Consider the following 19,097-nt stretch of genomic DNA (forward strand, 5'->3'; position numbering starts at 1 on the left):
TCCAAACCACAGCTGCAGATTTATCGGGGAAGGCAGCACATCATATGTGGCTGGAATGATGAAACTTAGCCTATGAGCCTCCATTCCACAGATTTCACTCCATGGGAGTTTCCTCTTTTCAGCACTCTCCCAATTCATCCAGCGACCCTGCTTGGCCAGCGCTACAGCTATGGCATGCATGGCTGTTTCCTCCAATCGACGCACCGCCTCCACCACAATTTTTTGACATTTGGCTATAGATGCCTGTTGCCAGAGAGGTGTTAATGCACCAAGACCAAATCCTCCTCTCCCCTGTTGGATGTGACCCACCACGTGACATTGGTAAAGAGCAGATTTGGCCTCTAGGCACAGCTGTGGCTGGGGTCCACTTCCCCCCTGTTGCTAGGTTGGGAGCAGCACCACAACAATAGCTTTCAACTGTCTCACTGAGGGTTTTTTTTAATCTGTTTCTTACATGGCTCAATTGTGAGTTTTCCAATTCAATAAATCAACTGTTGATATTACTGCACAATATTGTGTTTTTCTTCATAAAGTTGTTCTTTGTTTTTCTTAAGCTTAAATTACATCTAACACAATGAAACCGACATTTTATGTCAGGAATTAACTCTGGAATTATCAAGCTGAGAATCAAAATGAAATTAGAATAAAACAACACTTCTCAAAGTTTGACATAATTAAGTTCAAAATGAAATAAACAAAGTCTTGCCTCTAAGCGTTTAAAGCAAGTTTAAATGAAATATAATTTGTCTCTGGGCACCATCATTAGAATAGAATAGAATTCAACTTTATTGTCATTGCACATGTCACAGGTACAGGGCAACAAAATGCAGTTAAAGAGAAGATAGGGCATCACATTTAAGTATCTATTCTACTCTTGCAGTTCACCAACAGTGTTTTCAATTTTTATCCTCACTACCACACTATAGGAATTAGTTGATTAGTTTACTTGTAGAACTATGTGAAATTAAAAAACAAACAAACAAACAGAAAAGCAGAAGTCGCCACGGTATTTTTTGTATTATTTCTTCCACTCAGAACGTGTTATGCTTGCTGAGATCAAGCAAGCAAAACGTGTCAATCTAAGTGCGTTAAAGTCCTGACCATATTTTCGGTTTTGCCGTTTTGAATGGCACTGCAAGTATACAAATTCGCCCGGCTCTGTAAAGAAAAGAAGAAAAGCAGTACAAATCTGGGGAATGTCTGATGTCAGATACAAAGAAAAATTATTAAAGAGTCCAGTGGGAGCAAAAGGAGCGCAATTTTCCTTATTATGCGGAGTTTGGCGGAAACGTCTCACAATTTAAACTCCAGCCAACTCTTACGCATGGAAATGCAACCTGTCAAACTGGAAAACTTTTGGTGTTTATGTTGTTTAAAAAAATGTCCTAAAAGCCACGCCCAAAACACAACTGTTTCCCTGCAAGTCTAACACGCCGACAGATGTGGGGGCTCCGTCGTTGGAAAGCGACAGCAGAAGAGTTGCGGACCCGCAGGTACGTAGGTCCACTTTTACGTATGGGAGATCGGGAAAAAGGAAGGCTTCCTGAATAAAGATACGCAAAGTAGATGAAGAGATTGTCTGACTGAGCACAGTCTAAGCTGCAGTTAGGCACAGAAACTTTAGTTTAAACCCCTCTTGTAGCTTGTAATCCGTCTTATCAAACTCCAGACGCTTCTGACTGCATGGGCACAATTATGAAAAGCGAAAATTAGCGTTTTGGCGTTTAAAATGACGTTGTTTCATTAAGGCTACATTTAGACAAATTTAGTAAATTTCCAAAACAAATAATAATAATAATAATAATAATAATAATGATAATAATAATGATAAAGAAGAAGAAAAATAACTATAGCTATTAGGTTAAAACGCAAACTGCCAGCAAGACCTTCGGACGAGTACGCTGAGCACATAACTCAGGAGCAGGTTATGTTCAGACTTTCGGTTTAAAATCGACCAGAAGCGCCACGTTTGACTGATTTGTTTATTTACTATGTGTGGTAATAGCATGTTTTAAGCGCAGCACAGTAGCACATCCAGCGATAAAGTAATTAACTGGAATTAAAATATTTATTTTACCGGTCTGAGAATCCCAAGACTAACGGCAGCAGTAATCTCTTGTCTTATTTCTATGAAGGGAAATACGTTTGTAAAATGTGGGAGCTTGCAGAATAAAAAAAAGAAAGAAAGAAATGCGAACTTTTATTTTGAAACTTTTACTTTTAAACATATTTTACATGCTTGTGTGTTTGTTTTATTTTAATTTGCAGTTACTGAAAAAAAATATTCACAAATGTCTAGGTTGATACTTTCACAAATATACTGAGAGCTGCAAACTTGTGATTTGAATATTAATAATTTTTATTTCCCTTTTTACTACTTACAACAACCTCATAAATCACGAATTCACACATTGACTTTTGACTTTGGCAACACTTCTTGCAAGGAAAGTTTTGCAAAACTCAAAAAAGCGTCACGTTTCATTAAAAGACCCATCAGACATCTGACTAACTGGCATCAGACTAAAAGGTTTCAGCCAAAACTTGGTTAGACTAAAAAAGAGCATCAGACTGGTAACGGCCTAGGAGAAAGCTTGGTAGTATTGAGGTAAGTATTCAGTTTATCCCATTTATTTATGTAGTAATACAAATATTCCAGAAATGGGTCTATTATGGTATGTTATAATGTACACGGTATGAAGTATGTTGTGAATATTCTATAACTATAGGTATGTACAGGCTGTAGTGAGTACAAGCTATGTACAGGATATGAACAGGATATAAATATGAAAAACTATACAGAATATGAAATAAATAACTTACAGAAATCTGAGATATACAGCTATACAGAAATGGGAACTATGCAAGTTGTAAACAGTTGTAGGGTTAAAAATTATCGTATGTACAGAATGATTATTTACACAGAGCTATACAGTAGTGCAGTTAAGATAAGTGATATGTGGATAATTTCTACAGAGGCTATATAAAGTGCTAGTGGTTGTGAGTGGTGGTTCAGTCCATGTTATTATTGTGTGTTTGAGGGTACAGTTGTCCATTGTGGGTGTGTGTATGTTCAGTCCATGAGTTTAATGTGGGTCAGATGTCAGGAGGCAGAGTTCAGGAGTCTGACAGCTGTGGGGAAGAAGCTGTTCCGGTACCTGGTGGTCTTAGTCCGGAGGCTCCTGTAGCACCTCCCAGAGGGCAGGAGGGTGAAGAGTCCATGCGATGGGTGACTGGGGTCTTTGATGATTTTCCCAGCCCTTTTCAGACACCGCTTCCTGTAGATGTCTTTTATGGCAGGAAGTGGTGCTCCGGCGATGCGCTGGGCAGTTTTCACGACCCTCTGCAACGCCTTCCGGTCCGAGGCAGAGCAGTTCCCGTACCAGACTGTTATACAGTTGGTCAGGATGCTCTCGATGGTGCAGCGATAGAAGTTCACCAGGATGTCTGAGGACAGGTGGTTCTTCCTCAGAGTCCTCAAGAAGAAGAGGCGCTGGTGAGCCTTCTTGACCAGCTTGGAGCAGTTGGTCGTCCAGATGAGATCCTCGGAGATGTGGACTCCCAGGAACTTGAAGCTGCTCAGACGCTCCACAGCCGTCCCCTTAATGTGGATGGGTGGATGTGGGTCAGCATTCCTCCTGTAGTCCACGATGAGCTCCTTGGTCTTCTCGGTGTTAAGCAGCAGGTTGTTTGTGTCGCACCACTCAGCCAGATGATCCACCTCCTCCCTGTAGGCGGCCTCATCGTTGTTACTGATGAGGCCAATCACCGTGGTGTCATCTGCAAACTTAATGATGGTGTTGGAACCATCAGCAGGTCTGCAGTCGTGGGTGAAGAGGGAGTAGAGGAAAGGGCTCATCACACAGCCTTGTGGTACACCGGTGTTCATTGTGATGGTAGATGAGCAGTGGTTATCCAGCCGGACGTGTTGGGGGCGGTTGGTCAGGAAGTCCAGTAACCATTTGCAGATGAGGGAACTGATGCCCAGGTCTGTCAGTTTCCTGATGAGTTGTGAGGGGTGGATTGTATTGAACGCTGAACTGAAGTCTATAAACAGCATTCTGGCGTAGGTGTTGTTGTTGTCCAGGTGTGAGAGGACAGAGTGCAGTGCGATGGAGACTGCATCCTCTGTGCTCCTGTTCTGGCGGTATGCGAATTGGTGGGGGTCCAGGGTGGGGGGCAGACAGGATTTGAAGTGTGCTAGGACCAGTCGCTCTAAGCACTTAGTGATGATGGGGGTGAGTGCTACTGGGCGGTAGTCATTGAGGCAAGATGGGTTGGAGTTTTTGGGTATCGGGACGATGATTATATGATTATATGATTATCTAACCATACCATGATCCACTGTCTGTGATATGAAACAGAAATAATTGCACGTTGGAGTATTTACTGAAGCTCTGTATTTGAAACTTCAATTTTACTGCTGTAATTTTTTAATTTAATTTAGTAATAAAAGAAATGTAATATTGGACATATCATATTTTCATTACACAAGTGAGATGACACTAGTCACATGAGCATTAGCTGATTTTTTCTAGCTATTATTATATTGTTTTTACAGTCTGTTGGTCGCTCAGCCTCAGATACTTAACATACATAAGATTAAAATTTTCTCCTTCATTTCTGTCAAAAAATGCAGTGTTAAGCAACTCGAGCTATTCAATTCAATTTTCAATACAATTTGAATACAATACGCTTTTAACAGCCTCGAAATTCCGGCCTTTGCCGTCTCCGAAGGACCTGACCTACGTCGATCGCAAAGGACACTTTTATTTTGAGATCGTATGGTCTGATGCCTTTTAGTCAGAATTCTGAATTTTTCAATGAAAGCGATGCTTTTTTTGTCGATGTTTTGATGTCTGAGGCCTTTAAATCTGATGTCTCACAATTTTTTTTCTCCATACCATCTGTTCTGTGCCCACCTTACTAGTGAATTAGGTGGAGCACTCTGAATTAAATCAGGATATAAAGCATTATCTTTCTCTTGCTTTATTGAACACTGTCGATCTGACAACTAGCCGCTTAATGAGGCTTTCTCCGGGGCAACAGCATCCGGTTCAAATGTCATCACATTAAGACATTATCCACATATCAGTACATGATATCCCCCTTTTCCTCTTTAGCCTTAATAACTTTGTTTTCTTTTTTCTCTCTTTTTTTTTAAACACTGAACATTGTTTTCTTGTCTTACTTTGTGACAATTATTTTTTCTGCCTCACCACACCTGTACCTTTCCTTTCCCTAATATATATGTAACCGACCCAGAGTATGGGCCGGTGAAACAGATTAAATGTTCCTGCAAAACAGGGAAATGATGAGACAGAGACGACTGGTGAAGTTTCTCTTTGCCTCGCTTCTGCCATATTTATTTATACAATCACATGTATTTTTAACTTGCAGCATCACCATTCTCTATATACAACAGAAATAACAATAAAACCGTCTGTATGTTCAAGCTGCAATACCACGATCTTTTCATGGGAAACAAGAGTACTTCATGTGTAGTGGCCTTCAAATCATTTACTCGGCTATTCTCTCTGAATGACAATTCAAAACAATATGAAATGCATGTTCAAATACATTTTTACCTCTATTTAACTCTTAACCCAAATACCTATGTATTCTGATTGTTTTAACCAACATACCAGTGCTTGGTCTTAAACCAATTTAGCTTAGTAGCTCACAAATACATGAAAGAGTCATGTGCATGCTGGCAGGCTTAGCTTTAGCTTTAACATTCTCAAAATCACATTTCAGAACCAGTAAACAGTCGTTCTTCACTGCCAACAGCAGATTAACATTCATATTCTCAAAATCAGGACACGACAAGGAGCTTATTCAGCTAAAACGACCTGAAATAAGTGGAGAAAGGAAACCAAAATGGCGCCCGCGGCTGGCTAGGCTTTGGCATTTTTTTCAGTCCTACTTCATAAAACGTAACAAATAACAGGGTTTACCCGCTGATTTATACCCCCACATTTAGCTGTGTTTCTTATCAATATTTTACAACCGTTTTAATATAGTTTTACCGGTTACAAACCTGCAAAACAGGGAAATGATGAGACAGAGACGACTGGTGAAGTTTCTCTTTGCCTCGCTTCTGCCATATTGGAGAGGAGGACCTATGACCTCGCTATTCTGTCTCACTGAACAATGCGCCACCCGGAGGCTGGGGGGTGCAACTACCTCATTAAACATAGTTCACTTCGGTGACAAATCTCTCTTTCTTTTAAGTACTACTTCTGATGGGATCACACATTAGTGTGTCACATGCTCCCTGACAAATGGAAATGGCTCCTGACATTCAAAAATACAAACATTTTCAAAAGTAATACAGTCATACTCAACATGGCATATGTGCAGGGTAAGTATATGGCCCAACTGGATAAGGCACACAAGATGCAAATCCTGGGCTAAATGGTACAAAAGGTGTTAGTTTCCATGGCTGGTATGGAAAGAATGGCGCAGCTAGTGCAGATACTATGGCCTGTGGCTGTAGAGCCGGTTCTCCCAGTGACTCATAAGTAAACACTTGTCTAGGTCTCCTTTCTCGGGCTGACCTTCTTAACTCAGTCTGTGGGTCACCTGCTGGTATCTGTGGTAGCGCCTGCCCAGGTAAAGTGGACCTTTCACATTCTTCTTCCAGACAATTTGGCTGTGCCTGTACCTCAGGGACAGGGGGCATCTGACTGTCTCTTCCTGTCTGTTCATGTTCGCTGGAGGTTCTTTCTCTTTCACTGTCTCTAGTTGGTAACCGGAAGCGGTTCCTTTGGTCCTCAGGGCTTTGGGGTACGCCAGATTGACTATAATGGATGTCTCTTTCAACATGTCTAGCCTCTCTGGGGAACCTAAACCAGTACCCTCCTGCATCCTCATCAGATTCTGAGTCACTAGAATCGCTTTTCTGTCTGTTTTGTTCACTTAACTCCGCTTCTCTCTGTCTAATCGGTTTCTTAGGTGCCTGCTCAGATCTCGGAGGCGGAGCCTCAACTGGGAGGTCGTTAACCAGTAATAGGAGGTTACGGTGTAGGACCCTGGTTTTACTTCCATCACTGCCCTCCGAATAGACTGCATAAACTGGATTATCACCTATTTGCCCTTTAACCAAATAAATGGTTTTCTCCCAGTAAGATCGCAGCTTCCCTGGTCCCCCACGTTCACTGCAGTTCCTTACGAGGACCCTATCACCAGGCTGTAACACTACACCCCTCAGCTTTTTATCATAGAAAGACTTGTTTTTGATACTGGACAACCTACTTTTTTCACTGGCTATCCTGTACGCTTCTGTCATTCTTTTCGCCCACCTGTCTGTGTAGCTTTTGTGTGACATTATCTGCTTCTCCCCAACTAGACCAAATAAAATGTCTACAGGAAGGCGCGGGTGATGCCCAAACAGTAGAAAATGGGGGGAAAAACCTGTGGATTCATGGCGTGTACAGTTGTAAGCGTGAACTATGTGTGGCAAATGATCCTTCCAATTCCCCTTTTCTTTTTCACCTAGCGTTCTTAACATTTGTAAAAGTGTCCTGTTAAACCTCTCGGCAGGATTACCTTGAGGATGATATGGGGATGTTCTCGAGTGTCCAGTACCTGATTTCTCCCTCAGTGTCTTGAAAAGTTCATTTTCAAACTTGCGCCCTTGGTCATGGTGAAGTCGTGCTGGGTACCCAAAGCGCGGAATGAACTCTCCAAAGATTCGCTCAGCTGCTGTCTTCCCAGACTTGTTTTTGGTGGGGTACGCCTGGGCAAACCTGGTGAAGTGGTCCACGACGACAAGAATGTATTCATATCCCCCCCGGCTGGGCTCCAGGTGGAGATAGTCGATGCAGACCAGGTCCAAAGGCGAGGTGGATGTGATGGTGCCCATTGGAGCACGTACTTGGGTTGTTGGTTTCTTGCTAATGATACAGCGGCACTTCCTGGTAACATAGCTTTCTATGTCCCGTTTCATGTACGGCCAGTAGAACCTCTCTCTCACCAGTGCCAGTACTCTCTCTGTGCCGATATGTCCCATGTTATCATGCAGGCGCTTTAACACCGTCTCTTTGTACTTGGCGGGGAGGATTAGTTGTTGCCTTTCACCTGTCTGTCTATACATCAGTCCGTTTTTGAAATGTAATTTGTCCCACTCCTGCAACATTTTCCTCGTTGTTTTAGTCACTGTGTTTCTGATGTCATTTGTTAAGACTGTCATTTTCTCCTTTAGCCTCATTATTTCTCCAACCGTTTTGTCTTCTCTTTGTGCTTGAGCTAGCTCATCTTGGTCGATTGCAGGGAAAACTGGATGTGGCTCCCGGGCTGCATTTTCAGCGATAGTTAGGGCAGCAATCCATGCAACATCACTTTCTCGAGCTGCTCTAGCTCCACCCCAGGCCGCTTGGACCACCTCAGGTGATAACTCTTCAGTGCACTCACCCACATACATGTCAATGTTAAGAGGGAGACGGGACAATGTGTCAGCATCAACATTGGCCCGGCCAGGCCTGTATTTGATCTCAAAGTGGAAGTCTGACAGTTCCCCGACCCAGCGATGGCCCACGGCATTAAGCTTGGCAGTACTCATAACGTAGGTCAATGGATTATTATCTGTATAGACGGTAAAGTGTGGAGCATAGTACAGATAGTCTCTAAAACGCTCACACACTGCCCATTTAAGTGCCAGAAATTCTAGCTTGCCGCTATGGAGACAATAATTCTTTTCTGCTGGTGACAATGTCCTGGACCCATACGCTATTACCCGTAATTTTCCATCCTGGCGCTGGTAGAGAACAGCACCGAGGCCCTGTTCTGAGGCATCTGTGTGGAGGCAGAACGGTGAGTTAAAATCTGGGTAGGCCAAAACTGGGGGACTCGTAAGCATGGTAATTAGCTGTTCAAGTACATGCTGGTGTTCACTAGTCCATTCAACGGGGGCCTTGGATGACAACTGGGGACCCTTAGTCTTCAGTTGGCGCGATGGGAAGGTTGGCATGTCCGGTTTTACTTTTAACAGTTCATAGAGAGGTTTTGCAATCCTCGAAAAGTCTTGGACGTAGCTTCTGTAGTAGCTTAAGAAGCCAAGTAGACGCCTTATATCACCAACTGTTTGAGGTGTCTTAGTTTTTAGGGATTCTACTGCCTCTAAGTCTTTTGGATCAATCCTTACCCCTTCTGCAGATACAAGGCGGCCAACATACCTTACTTCTTTGCGAAACAGTTCGCATTTTTCGGGTCTTAGTTTTACTCCGTGCCTCTGGAGTGCTCTTAAAACTTGTCTCACACCCTCAACATGCTCTTCAAATGCTGGTGCATAGCATAAGATGTCGTCCAGGTATGGGATACAACAATTGTCCCTGAGCGAAGCTAACATCTCCTCCATGCTTCTTTGAAAAGCCGCAGGTGCATTGGAGAGGCCGAAGGGTATTCGTACCCACTCATAAAGGCCCCAGGGGGTGACGAAGGCTGTGAGGTGACGTGAGCCCTCCGCCATGAAGCCCTGGTGGTACGCCTTTCCCTGATCAGGGATACTGAACCATGAATGCCCCCCCAGAGTGTCGGTCAGGTCTTGGATCCGAGGAAGAGGGTGTTTATCCGGAATGGTCTTCTGATTCAGCAGACGGTAGTCTATACAAAGGCGTAACGAGCCGTCTTTTTTTCGGACACAGACGACTGGAGCAGCATACGGTGACCTGGATTTAACAATCCACCCTTTGGCCAGGAGGTCCTGTATGTACTCCTTCACTTCGGAGAACAAAGGCTTTGGGACAGAGGAGTAGGCTCTCTGCACTGGGATGTCATCTTTGAGGTTGAGTGACATGTGCAAACTAGGAATACAACCAATGTCATGAGCATCTTTAGCGAAAGCGCCTGACTCCTCCCATAACATCTTTTCCACAATGTCTTGCTGCTGTTTCTCAAGATGGCCTAGATCTACTGGTGGCTGCCACAAAGTTCTAGGGGAACCTGTCTCTGCCTGACAAACAGTAGTTGCCTCTACTTTAGCGTCGTTTTCAATGGGTGAATCTGTCTCTATCACCTTCTTAATTGCCTGGACGCTACCAATAGCAGTCTTTCTTGTTAGAACAATGTCATGTCTAGTGTGGTTTTCTACAGGCACAGCTACATAAGGTAGTTTGCCGGGCTGGATCTCTAAGAGTCCCTCTCCTAATCCTAACTGCTGCAACTGGACAGAACTCTCTTCAGGCTCAAACAAGACTAAACGTTCACTTGGGTCAAGCTGTGGTGGGACTTTACACTTTACCCAGGTTGTGCTGCCAGCAGGAATTACTGTGTCTCTGTAACCCACCCTCAAGCGCCCCTGAGCTGTGTTCTCCTGATGTGTCTGGATGAAATGTACCATTCCCTGTGCTTCATCGACTGGAATAGACAGTGCACCCCCAAGTAGCTTAGCTAAGTTAGAAGCAGCCTGTGCTGGGCTTCCCTGGATTAACACTTCCACCACATTGAACCCTATGAGTGGTGTGTCTAAGGGCACTGAGCTAATTAGAAACGGCACATTCATGGAAAGCTCTGGGTCTTCATTGCCTGGCAAATTTACAGTTAATACTACCCACCCATCAAATGGAAGAGATTCCCCATTAACTGCATAAATCTTCGGCACTTTTCCATAGTCAGTTAACTCTATGAGCTCTGCTATCGGACGAACATTGACATCTGGAATGTATTTATTTTTCCAAGCTCGGTCTATCAAGCTAACCTGAGCCCCTGTATCTACAAGAGCGGTCACCGTTAACCCATTAAGAAGGCATTTTGTTGTTGCTTTTTTTCCTATTAGTCTTACTATTGGCTCTCTGTTGCTTACAGCGGTTTTTAGTGGCTCATTTTTGCTCTTCTTGGATTTCTGTCTCTTGAGTTTAGCTTGGTGCACTTTGGTGGTGTTACATGATTCAGTCTCTGTGTCAAGGTGGGACCCCGATGTCGTCCCGGTCACAGCTGGTCCCTCCGCAGCAACCGGCCCTCGTTTCCCGGCTGCTTTGGACGTTTGAGGCAGCCAATTGCTCTATGGCCCTCTTCGCCACATGAGAAGCAGTGGTTACAATTTTTAGAGCCCACCTGTGAACATGTAGAACATGCATAAAGTCTCTCAGTCTTTGGTGCAGCTGGTCTAGCTGTACTGCTAGAAGACTCTTTCTTCATTTTTTCTGCGAGTGAATCTACTACTCTAGTGAGTGCATCAATCTTCCCTTCCAGTTGCTTTACTGTGTCGGCTGTTGACTTTTGATCTGCAACCTCTCTCTTTGTTAGTTTGACTTTCCCCTCATCCACATGGGCAACATGAGCACTGAACTGTTTTGCTCGGGGTGTGGAACCTAATCTCCGGTGACGCTCAGATTCTTCACTGGTCACTCTCATTGCATGTTTCAGAATCATCTCATCTGTCACTGACTGATTCGCCAGCAAGGGCTTCAGCTCTCTTCTAATATCATTGTCCTTATGTCCGATCCCCTGATAAACTGTGTGCAAGAAGACACCTTGAACTGTTTCTGGGGTATATTTAATCTCAGAATCAGCCTTTTTGGACTCAAAAAGAACTCTTTGTTTTAGGCCAATTATGCGGTAGAGAAATTGTTGTGTTGTTTCATTTTCTCTCTGTTTGGCACAAATCAGTTCCTGGAACAGCTCTGTACTACTCCTTTCTCCAAGATGGGACTGCAGGAATCCTTTTAACCCGGCAACTGTCATGTCATCTTTATTGACTAACATGTCCTTGAAACTGCCTGGTTTAATTATTTTTAACACCCCTCTAACAATCTCAGATTCTGTAAAATTCTCTTTTAGACCCTCCTCTATCTGCCTACACACACTGTTGTAGCTGATGTCTGACATGTGATCTCCTACTTGGCCTCCCTGAACCTTAAACTCACGTCTCGGAAGATAAGGTAGGTCTTTGAGGGAAACTACAGGGCCGGGGGGAGGTCTAACATTACTTTGTGAGGTGAGTTGTTCTTGAGCTTGCTGTAGTGCAGGAGTTTTTACTAAACCTTGCAATGTCCTACCAACCTTCTCATAGTCCGAAATCATTTTAAGGAGTTCTTCTTGTGGGATGTTAAGGCTAGAGTCAGACTGATCCAGGTTTACTTGAGCTGCATTGAACTGGCTGGGCTCTGAGGTAGGGTGGGGTGCACGCTCTGACGTCCGCGTTTCCACATCTGTCTCCACGGCACTGGTCTGGTTGTTGGTAGGATTCAGAAGTTCATCTACCATGTCCTTTAGCGCTAACAATTCCCCCATCCCACTGTCCTCAGCTTCTAACATTGCCTCGCTGTAGATGAAGGAGTTGATGTACTCGAAGCTTCCTTCTGCATCATCACTTGACAGCTCTGACAGATCCTTGCCTGGTACTGGACCCACCTTTGCAGCAATCTCAAAAAGCTGATCCGGCATCAGCGCGAAAAGGCCCTTCCTGATGTCCCACACCAGGCTCTTCCTTACGCCGTCAGCCATGATGTCCTCCTCGTTGCTCTGCGATGGGTAATTCTAAACTGGATCTTCCCTCTGTAGTGGACAGCAGCTCCTCCGCTTTACACCAACTCTCCTTGGACCATCAGCTCCGCAGCAGGTCTTATGGATGTGTGAGGATCAGCTCCATTGATGATGTGGAACCAATCCCCATACGGGCCACCAAGAATCTGTAACCGACCCAGAGTATGGGCCGGTGAAACAGATTAAATGTTCCTGCAAAACAGGGAAATGATGAGACAGAGACGACTGGTGAAGTTTCTCTTTGCCTCGCTTCTGCCATATTTATTTATACAATCACATGTATTTTTAACTTGCAGCATCACCATTCTCTATATACAACAGAAATAACAATAAAACCGTCTGTATGTTCAAGCTGCAATACCACGATCTTTTCATGGGAAACAAGAGTACTTCATGTGTAGTGGCCTTCAAATCATTTACTCGGCTATTCTCTCTGAATGACAATTCAAAACAATATGAAATGCATGTTCAAATACATTTTTACCTCTATTTAACTCTTAACCCAAATACCTATGTATTCTGATTGTTTTAACCAACATACCAGTGCTTGGTCTTAAACCAATTTAGCTTAGTAGCTCACAAATACATGAAAGAGTCATGTGCATGCTGGCAGGCTTAGCTTTAGCTTTAACATTCTCAAAATCACATTTCAGAACCAGTAAACAGTCGTTCTTCACTGCCAACAGCAGATTAACATTCATATTCTCAAAATCAGGACACGACAAGGAGCTTATTCAGCTAAAACGACCTGAAATAAGTGGAGAAAGGAAACCAAAATGGCGCCCGCGGCTGGCTAGGCTTTGGCATTTTTTTCAGTCCTACTTCATAAAACGTAACAAATAACAGGGTTTACCCGCTGATTTATACCCCCACATTTAGCTGTGTTTCTTATCAATATTTTACAACCGTTTTAATATAGTTTTACCGGTTACAAACCTGCAAAACAGGGAAATGATGAGACAGAGACGACTGGTGAAGTTTCTCTTTGCCTCGCTTCTGCCATATTGGAGAGGAGGACCTATGACCTCGCTATTCTGTCTCACTGAACAATGCGCCACCCGGAGGCTGGGGGGGTGCAACTACCTCATTAAACATAGTTCACTTCGGTGACAAATCTCTCTTTCTTTTAAGTACTACTTCTGATGGGATCACACATTAGTGTGTCACATATACATATATACATACATATATGAATATGTCTGTGAAGGTTCTCAGTCATCCAGGTCATCGTAGTCAAAGGAGCTTGCAAAGAAAAGCGGCTGGACTTCTTTAAGTTGCTTGAAGACGTTTCACCTCTCATCCGAGAAGCTTCTTCAGTTCTAAGGTCAAATGGTGGGGAGTCCCAGATTTAAGTCCTAGTGGGAGTATCACCCCAAAGAGGGACAAATACATATATGAACTTGAAACTTGTACATTTTATATTACCTCTACACATTAACATATTATGGTTTATTTAACCACAAAATCATGAAACCTCTCAGGTATCTTTTTAGCCCTCTGTGATCTACTCGGTCTCTCTGGCCGCTGGGGGCCCTCTTGTGGTTTTGGCGTGAAGGTGTCAATCTTTGTGTTTGTTTCACTTTCCTCCCTTTCATTGTGTCTTGCTCGTGTTGTCCTTCTCTGGTCTCATTTGTCTTGTATTTCTTCACATGTGTAGTATTCCGGTGATAGCGAGCTCCTGTTGGCAATTCAACAATGACTTGGTTTCCAGTTCTGCTTACAATTTTGTGTGGCGTTGTGTTGAATGGTGTTGTAAACTTGTCCACTTTGTCTTGTTGACCCAGCACTGTCTCCCATGTCAACTTTTGAATACTCAGCTCCCCTTCGTTCATCAGCAGAAATCTTTGATTTTGATTTGATCTTCCTCTGTCACGCAAATCCAACTCAGTTGATTTTGACTCACAGGTGTTCGGTAACTTTCCTCTCATTTTGCAGTCAAACAGGAGTTCTGCTGGACTTTTGCCTTTGGTTGGATGTTCAATGCTGCGATAATCTGTCACATGTTTTCTCAGCTCTCGTTTCCAGTCAAGGCTGTCGGCTTGTGTGATCCTGATTCTTTTCATCAGTGATGCATTTTGACGTTCCACTTCTCCCTTTGCTTGAGCCAATTTTGGTGTGGTTCTTATATGTTTGATTCCATTAGTTTCGCAGTATTCTCTGAACAACTCAGATTTGGACTGTGGGCTGTTATCAGATTTAATGGTAACTGGTAGCCCATGTCTACTGAATATATAGAGTCAATGACTTTTTCAGCAGTTTTAGATGTCATTACATCATACTCATAGGGCGTGATCGTGGCTCAAGAGTTGGCAGTTCGTCTTATAATCGGAAGGTTGCCGGTTTGAGCCCCGGCTCCGATAGTCTCGGTCGTTGTGTCCTTGGGCAAGACACTTCACCCGTTGCCTACCGGTGGTGGCCAGAGGGCCTGGTGGCGCCAGTGTCCAGCAGCCTCGCCTCTGTCAGTGAGCCCCAGGGCGGCTGTGGCTATAATGTAGCTTGCCATCACCAGTGTGTGAATGTGTGTGTGAATGGGAGGATGACTGAATGTGTAAAGCGCTTTGGGGTCCTTAGGGACCAAGTAAAGTGCTATATAAATACAGGCCATTTATCATAGTACTTAGAACCCATCTTTCTATTCGTGCACAAGGTCTAGATCAGGGCTGCCCAATCCCAGTCCTCGAGAGCTACTATCCTGCAGCTTTTAGATGCATCCCTACTCCAACACAGCTGAATCAAATGGTTTGATTACCTCTTCAGCATGCCATCGTGTTTGGCAAAGGCCTGATAACAAGCCATTCATTTGATTCGGGTGTGTGGGAACAAGGATGCATCTAAAAGCTGCAGGACGGTAGCTCTCGAGGACCGGGATTGGGCACCCCTGGTCTAGATCTTTGGCTGTATATGATCTCTATATGTGTTCTGTAATGAGGTCAAACTTCCTGACATACACATATGGATGTAGTCTCTCACATGCTCATACCAGTGCTAGGGCTTCTCTTTCCATTTGAGAATATATTTGCTCACAGTCTATTAAACTCCGACTTACGCAACACACTGGTACCTCTTCTCCGTTCTGTATTTGTATTAGCACTGCGCCCAAGCCTACAGGGCTTGCATCTGCTATGACCTTGGTTGGGGCTTCTTTGTCAAAATAGGCTACTGTACCTGCTCTGGCTAACTTCAATTCAATTTTAATTCAATTTTGTTTATATAGCGCCAAGTCACAATAAAAGTCACCTCAAGGGGCTTCATAGATACAGAGAAAATTTGACATGTTCCAGTCCAGTCCAGTCCTTTTGATAAAACTGTAGCTTGTGCTTAGCTTGATGTCACAGAAACACATAGGTACAAGTCCAGTTAGAGGGCTGTTTTTATTTCAAAATTCAAAAATATTTCAAAATCATTGCAAATGCTTTTAATCAGTATAATTTACTTTGTTATCTGAAGACAATGTTGACATGTATATGCATTTGTATGATCTAGAGAGCAACTTTTTTCTGTCAGTGAGGTCTTTTGTCAAGTATGACATACTAGCAGGTAGAAGCACCTACTTGTTGAAAATGAGAAATCTGCACATTTATTATCTGAAGCAGTTAGAGTGGAGTGTGTGATATAACAAAAAAACTTAACCGGTGTAAAATGAAAACGAGCTAAACTGGAACACGGGTTATTTTCAGGAACAATAGAATCTCTCAGTTAACAAACACACAGATGTAGAGAGACCTGCTGCCCTCTTGGAGATTTTAATAAAGCTGCAAGAATCCTTTAGGATTATTAAGAACCTATTTTTAGTTTTTTTTCTCTTCTTTGCGGTTCACAGGGCCTTAAGTGAAATATTTATTTTCACTTTTATACTGTGATCTCTGATTCATTCTCAAAAAGAACTCCCCGTCTTTTCTCCCACTCTAACTCTAGAGTTACAGTGGTTAATCTATACTAACTAAAGTTAATTGTTTACACGTAAGGCGTTTACACAACTGGCACGTAATTAATTGTTAATTTCGTGTCCCTCTTTCGCGTTCAGTGTGTAATAGCTTTTAGCCTTGAGTGGCTAGCTGTAAACAGTTAGCCACTCTGGGCTAACAGTAAACACAAGATGCAGGGTTTACGCTTAGCTTAACTGTGTTGTAATGTAGTGTCACTTCTGTCAGTTACCACAAATGTTGAGTCAAGTCACAAAGTTTCCTGTGCCCTCGCAGACTAACTTCACCTCATTTACTTAGCCTGGCAGGGCGAAGGACACTGTCTCAGCTGAACTCTGGACACACACACACACACACATACACTGATATGCACACACTGATCCCCCTCCCTTTCCAAACGCCTTCGATGCTTGTGCCCTACCGGTGTAGATGGCAGTCGACTGGACCAGCGCAGACACGCTGCAGGACCGGATGCGCTGTCTACACCGGCTCTCTCTTACCCTTTACCCGCCCCTGTTGCTTGTCTTGTGTTTCTATGGTGTATTATAGTCATGTGCTTTTTGTGCTGAGGTGTTTTTTCTGTTATCAAACTGTTCTCCCACTAGGAGCTCAGTCTGAGTGGAGTTTTTTTTCTCCTCCTCTTACCTCATGTTATGTATTTTCGTTGTTTTTTCCTATCAGCCTACCTTTCTGACATGTCTCCCCAATGTGATGTTTTTGTAAAGTTGGTCAGAAGGTTCCTTTGTAAGTGCACATGCGCCATTAGCGTGCTGCCGCTATAACCCTAATTTCCTTTGGGATTAATAAAGTATACTGATTCTGATTCTGATTCCACACAGATAACCAGCACAGAGAGGAACATTTGCTGCTTGGCTACAATATTTTGTAAAGGACTCAGAAGGATTTCTTTTCTCATCATGAACACATCAAACATCACTGACGTGACAACAGAAGACCGGGTTTATGCTGGGATCTTTAGCTTAATTATGGTGATAGGTCTGCCTCTCAACGCAATCTCACTGTGGATTCTTCTTCGCCGGCACAGCCTCAAATCACCCAACGCTGTTTTCATGGTTAACCTGGCACTCTCAGACCTGCTGCTGGTCTTCACTTTGCCCATGAGGATCCACTTTCACGCCACAGGGGAATGGACTCTGCCCAGTGGGGTGTGCCTCATCATCACAATGTTCTTTCGCACCAACATCCGCTCCAGCTCCTCCTTCATCACCTTCATAAGCGTGGACCGAATGCTGGCTGTGGTTTATCCTCTGAGGTCTCGCAATCTTCGAACCTCGTGCAATGCCTGGAAGGCTTCTGTACTCGTCTGGGTGATTTTGCTGGTGATGAACATCCTAGAGAGTGTGGACTTTCTAAAGCAGTTGAATAACCACACTCGCCCTACTTGTTTTGAGTCTTACGAATCTGTAAAATGTCCTTTGAAAGGAATCCGATTAAGAGTTATTCAGTTTATGATTGTAATATTGGTCACAATGCTGTTAGTCAATATTGTGTGCACCACTATGGTGTTTAGGACTCTACATGGACATCTCAGTGGTGACTCTCCAAAAATCAACAACAAGATGAATGTAATGCTGATTTTTGCCATAAACTTGATTTTATATGCTATATTCTTACCTGTGCCTATAACTATGGCTATGGATTGTGCCCATGTCAAGCCATTGATATGTCTTACTGTTTTAAACTGCTGTCTGGATCCTCTGTTGTATTACTTCTCTTTTGATGCTTTCTGGAAGAAAAAAGAAGATGTTGTGTAAATGTAAATAAATGGGGATACTGTCTGTGTCACACACTGCTCAGGCCTTTTACTTCAGCTGTGTGTGTGTTATTTTATAAATAAATGTAATGTATTTTGTTTTTAAAATCAAGCTGTAGACTTGTTTTTTTTAAGCTCACTGCCAGTTGTTTATTGAGAGATGCACCTGCCACCACAAACATATGATTTTATAGAATATGAGGCATTACCAAAAATTAAACACCATATGAAGCAGTTCAAATGAGGTCAACCCTAAACATCAGCAGCAGCAGTAATACTGATCAATATAACAGCATTCATATGATCAATATGGGGAACAGCTTTTCTGCAGTAAAAGTACTGCTGATGATTTATGTAGAATTTAGTGTAAAACACTTTCATGTCTAGTCAGGTATTTTCATATTGAATTTTAAAAAATTCCCCAACTACTTGCCGTTGTAAGCTTAATGTAAATATCTATGTTGTCATAATCCTGAGTCCGTGACTCGGTGATTTTGTGTTTGGTGTATTTATTGTTATTATTTTCATTATTATTTGGGGGGTGTTTTGTGATGGTTTGTGTTTTGTGTTTTAGATACTGGGTTTCTGGGTTTGTGCTCCCTCTGTTGGTCCCTGGTGTTAGTGTTCCCCTGTCTTGTCAGGTTAATCAGGTCCAGCTGTGTATTTATAGTGTGTGTTTGCCTTTGTTCCTCGTCGCGTCGTCTGTGTTCATCCTCTGTGTTACCCTGCGTACTCTGCATTTCTCCGTATTTCTCCGTGAATCCCCTGCTGTCCTCCCTTCATGTTCAGGTTTGCTACTCTTTGGTTTAGTTTCTCCCAGTTTAGTTCATCCTTAGTTCTGTTTTGCCATCCCCACTTTATGTTCGGTATTCTTAATAAATCACCCTCACATCTGAATAAGTGCTGCATTTGAGTCCTCC

At 43.2% G+C, this 19,097-nt stretch overlaps 1 protein-coding gene across 1 annotated transcript; it reads left to right on the plus strand.

The window, feature by feature from the left end:
* Positions 1 to 1,146: 1,146 nt before the first annotated feature.
* On the plus strand, positions 1,147 to 18,760 carry LOC120729135 (lysophosphatidic acid receptor 6-like). The gene is made up of 2 exons (XM_040024619.1): positions 1,147 to 1,493; positions 17,243 to 18,760. Exon 2 carries the CDS (start codon positions 17,321 to 17,323, stop codon positions 18,176 to 18,178), a length of 858 nt encoding a protein of 285 aa, XP_039880553.1. The 5' UTR covers positions 1,147 to 1,493; positions 17,243 to 17,320; the 3' UTR covers positions 18,179 to 18,760.
* Positions 18,761 to 19,097: the final 337 nt, after the last annotated feature.

Source organism: Simochromis diagramma, unplaced genomic scaffold (genome assembly GCF_900408965.1).
Source record: "Simochromis diagramma unplaced genomic scaffold, fSimDia1.1 OVJJ01000348.1, whole genome shotgun sequence".
NCBI classification, from domain to species: domain Eukaryota; kingdom Metazoa; phylum Chordata; class Actinopteri; order Cichliformes; family Cichlidae; genus Simochromis; species Simochromis diagramma.

Coding starts and splice junctions, on each gene's coding strand:
- LOC120729135 (XM_040024619.1), top strand. CDS start 17,321: ATGAACACATCAAACATCACTGACGTGACAACAGAAGACCGGGTTTAT.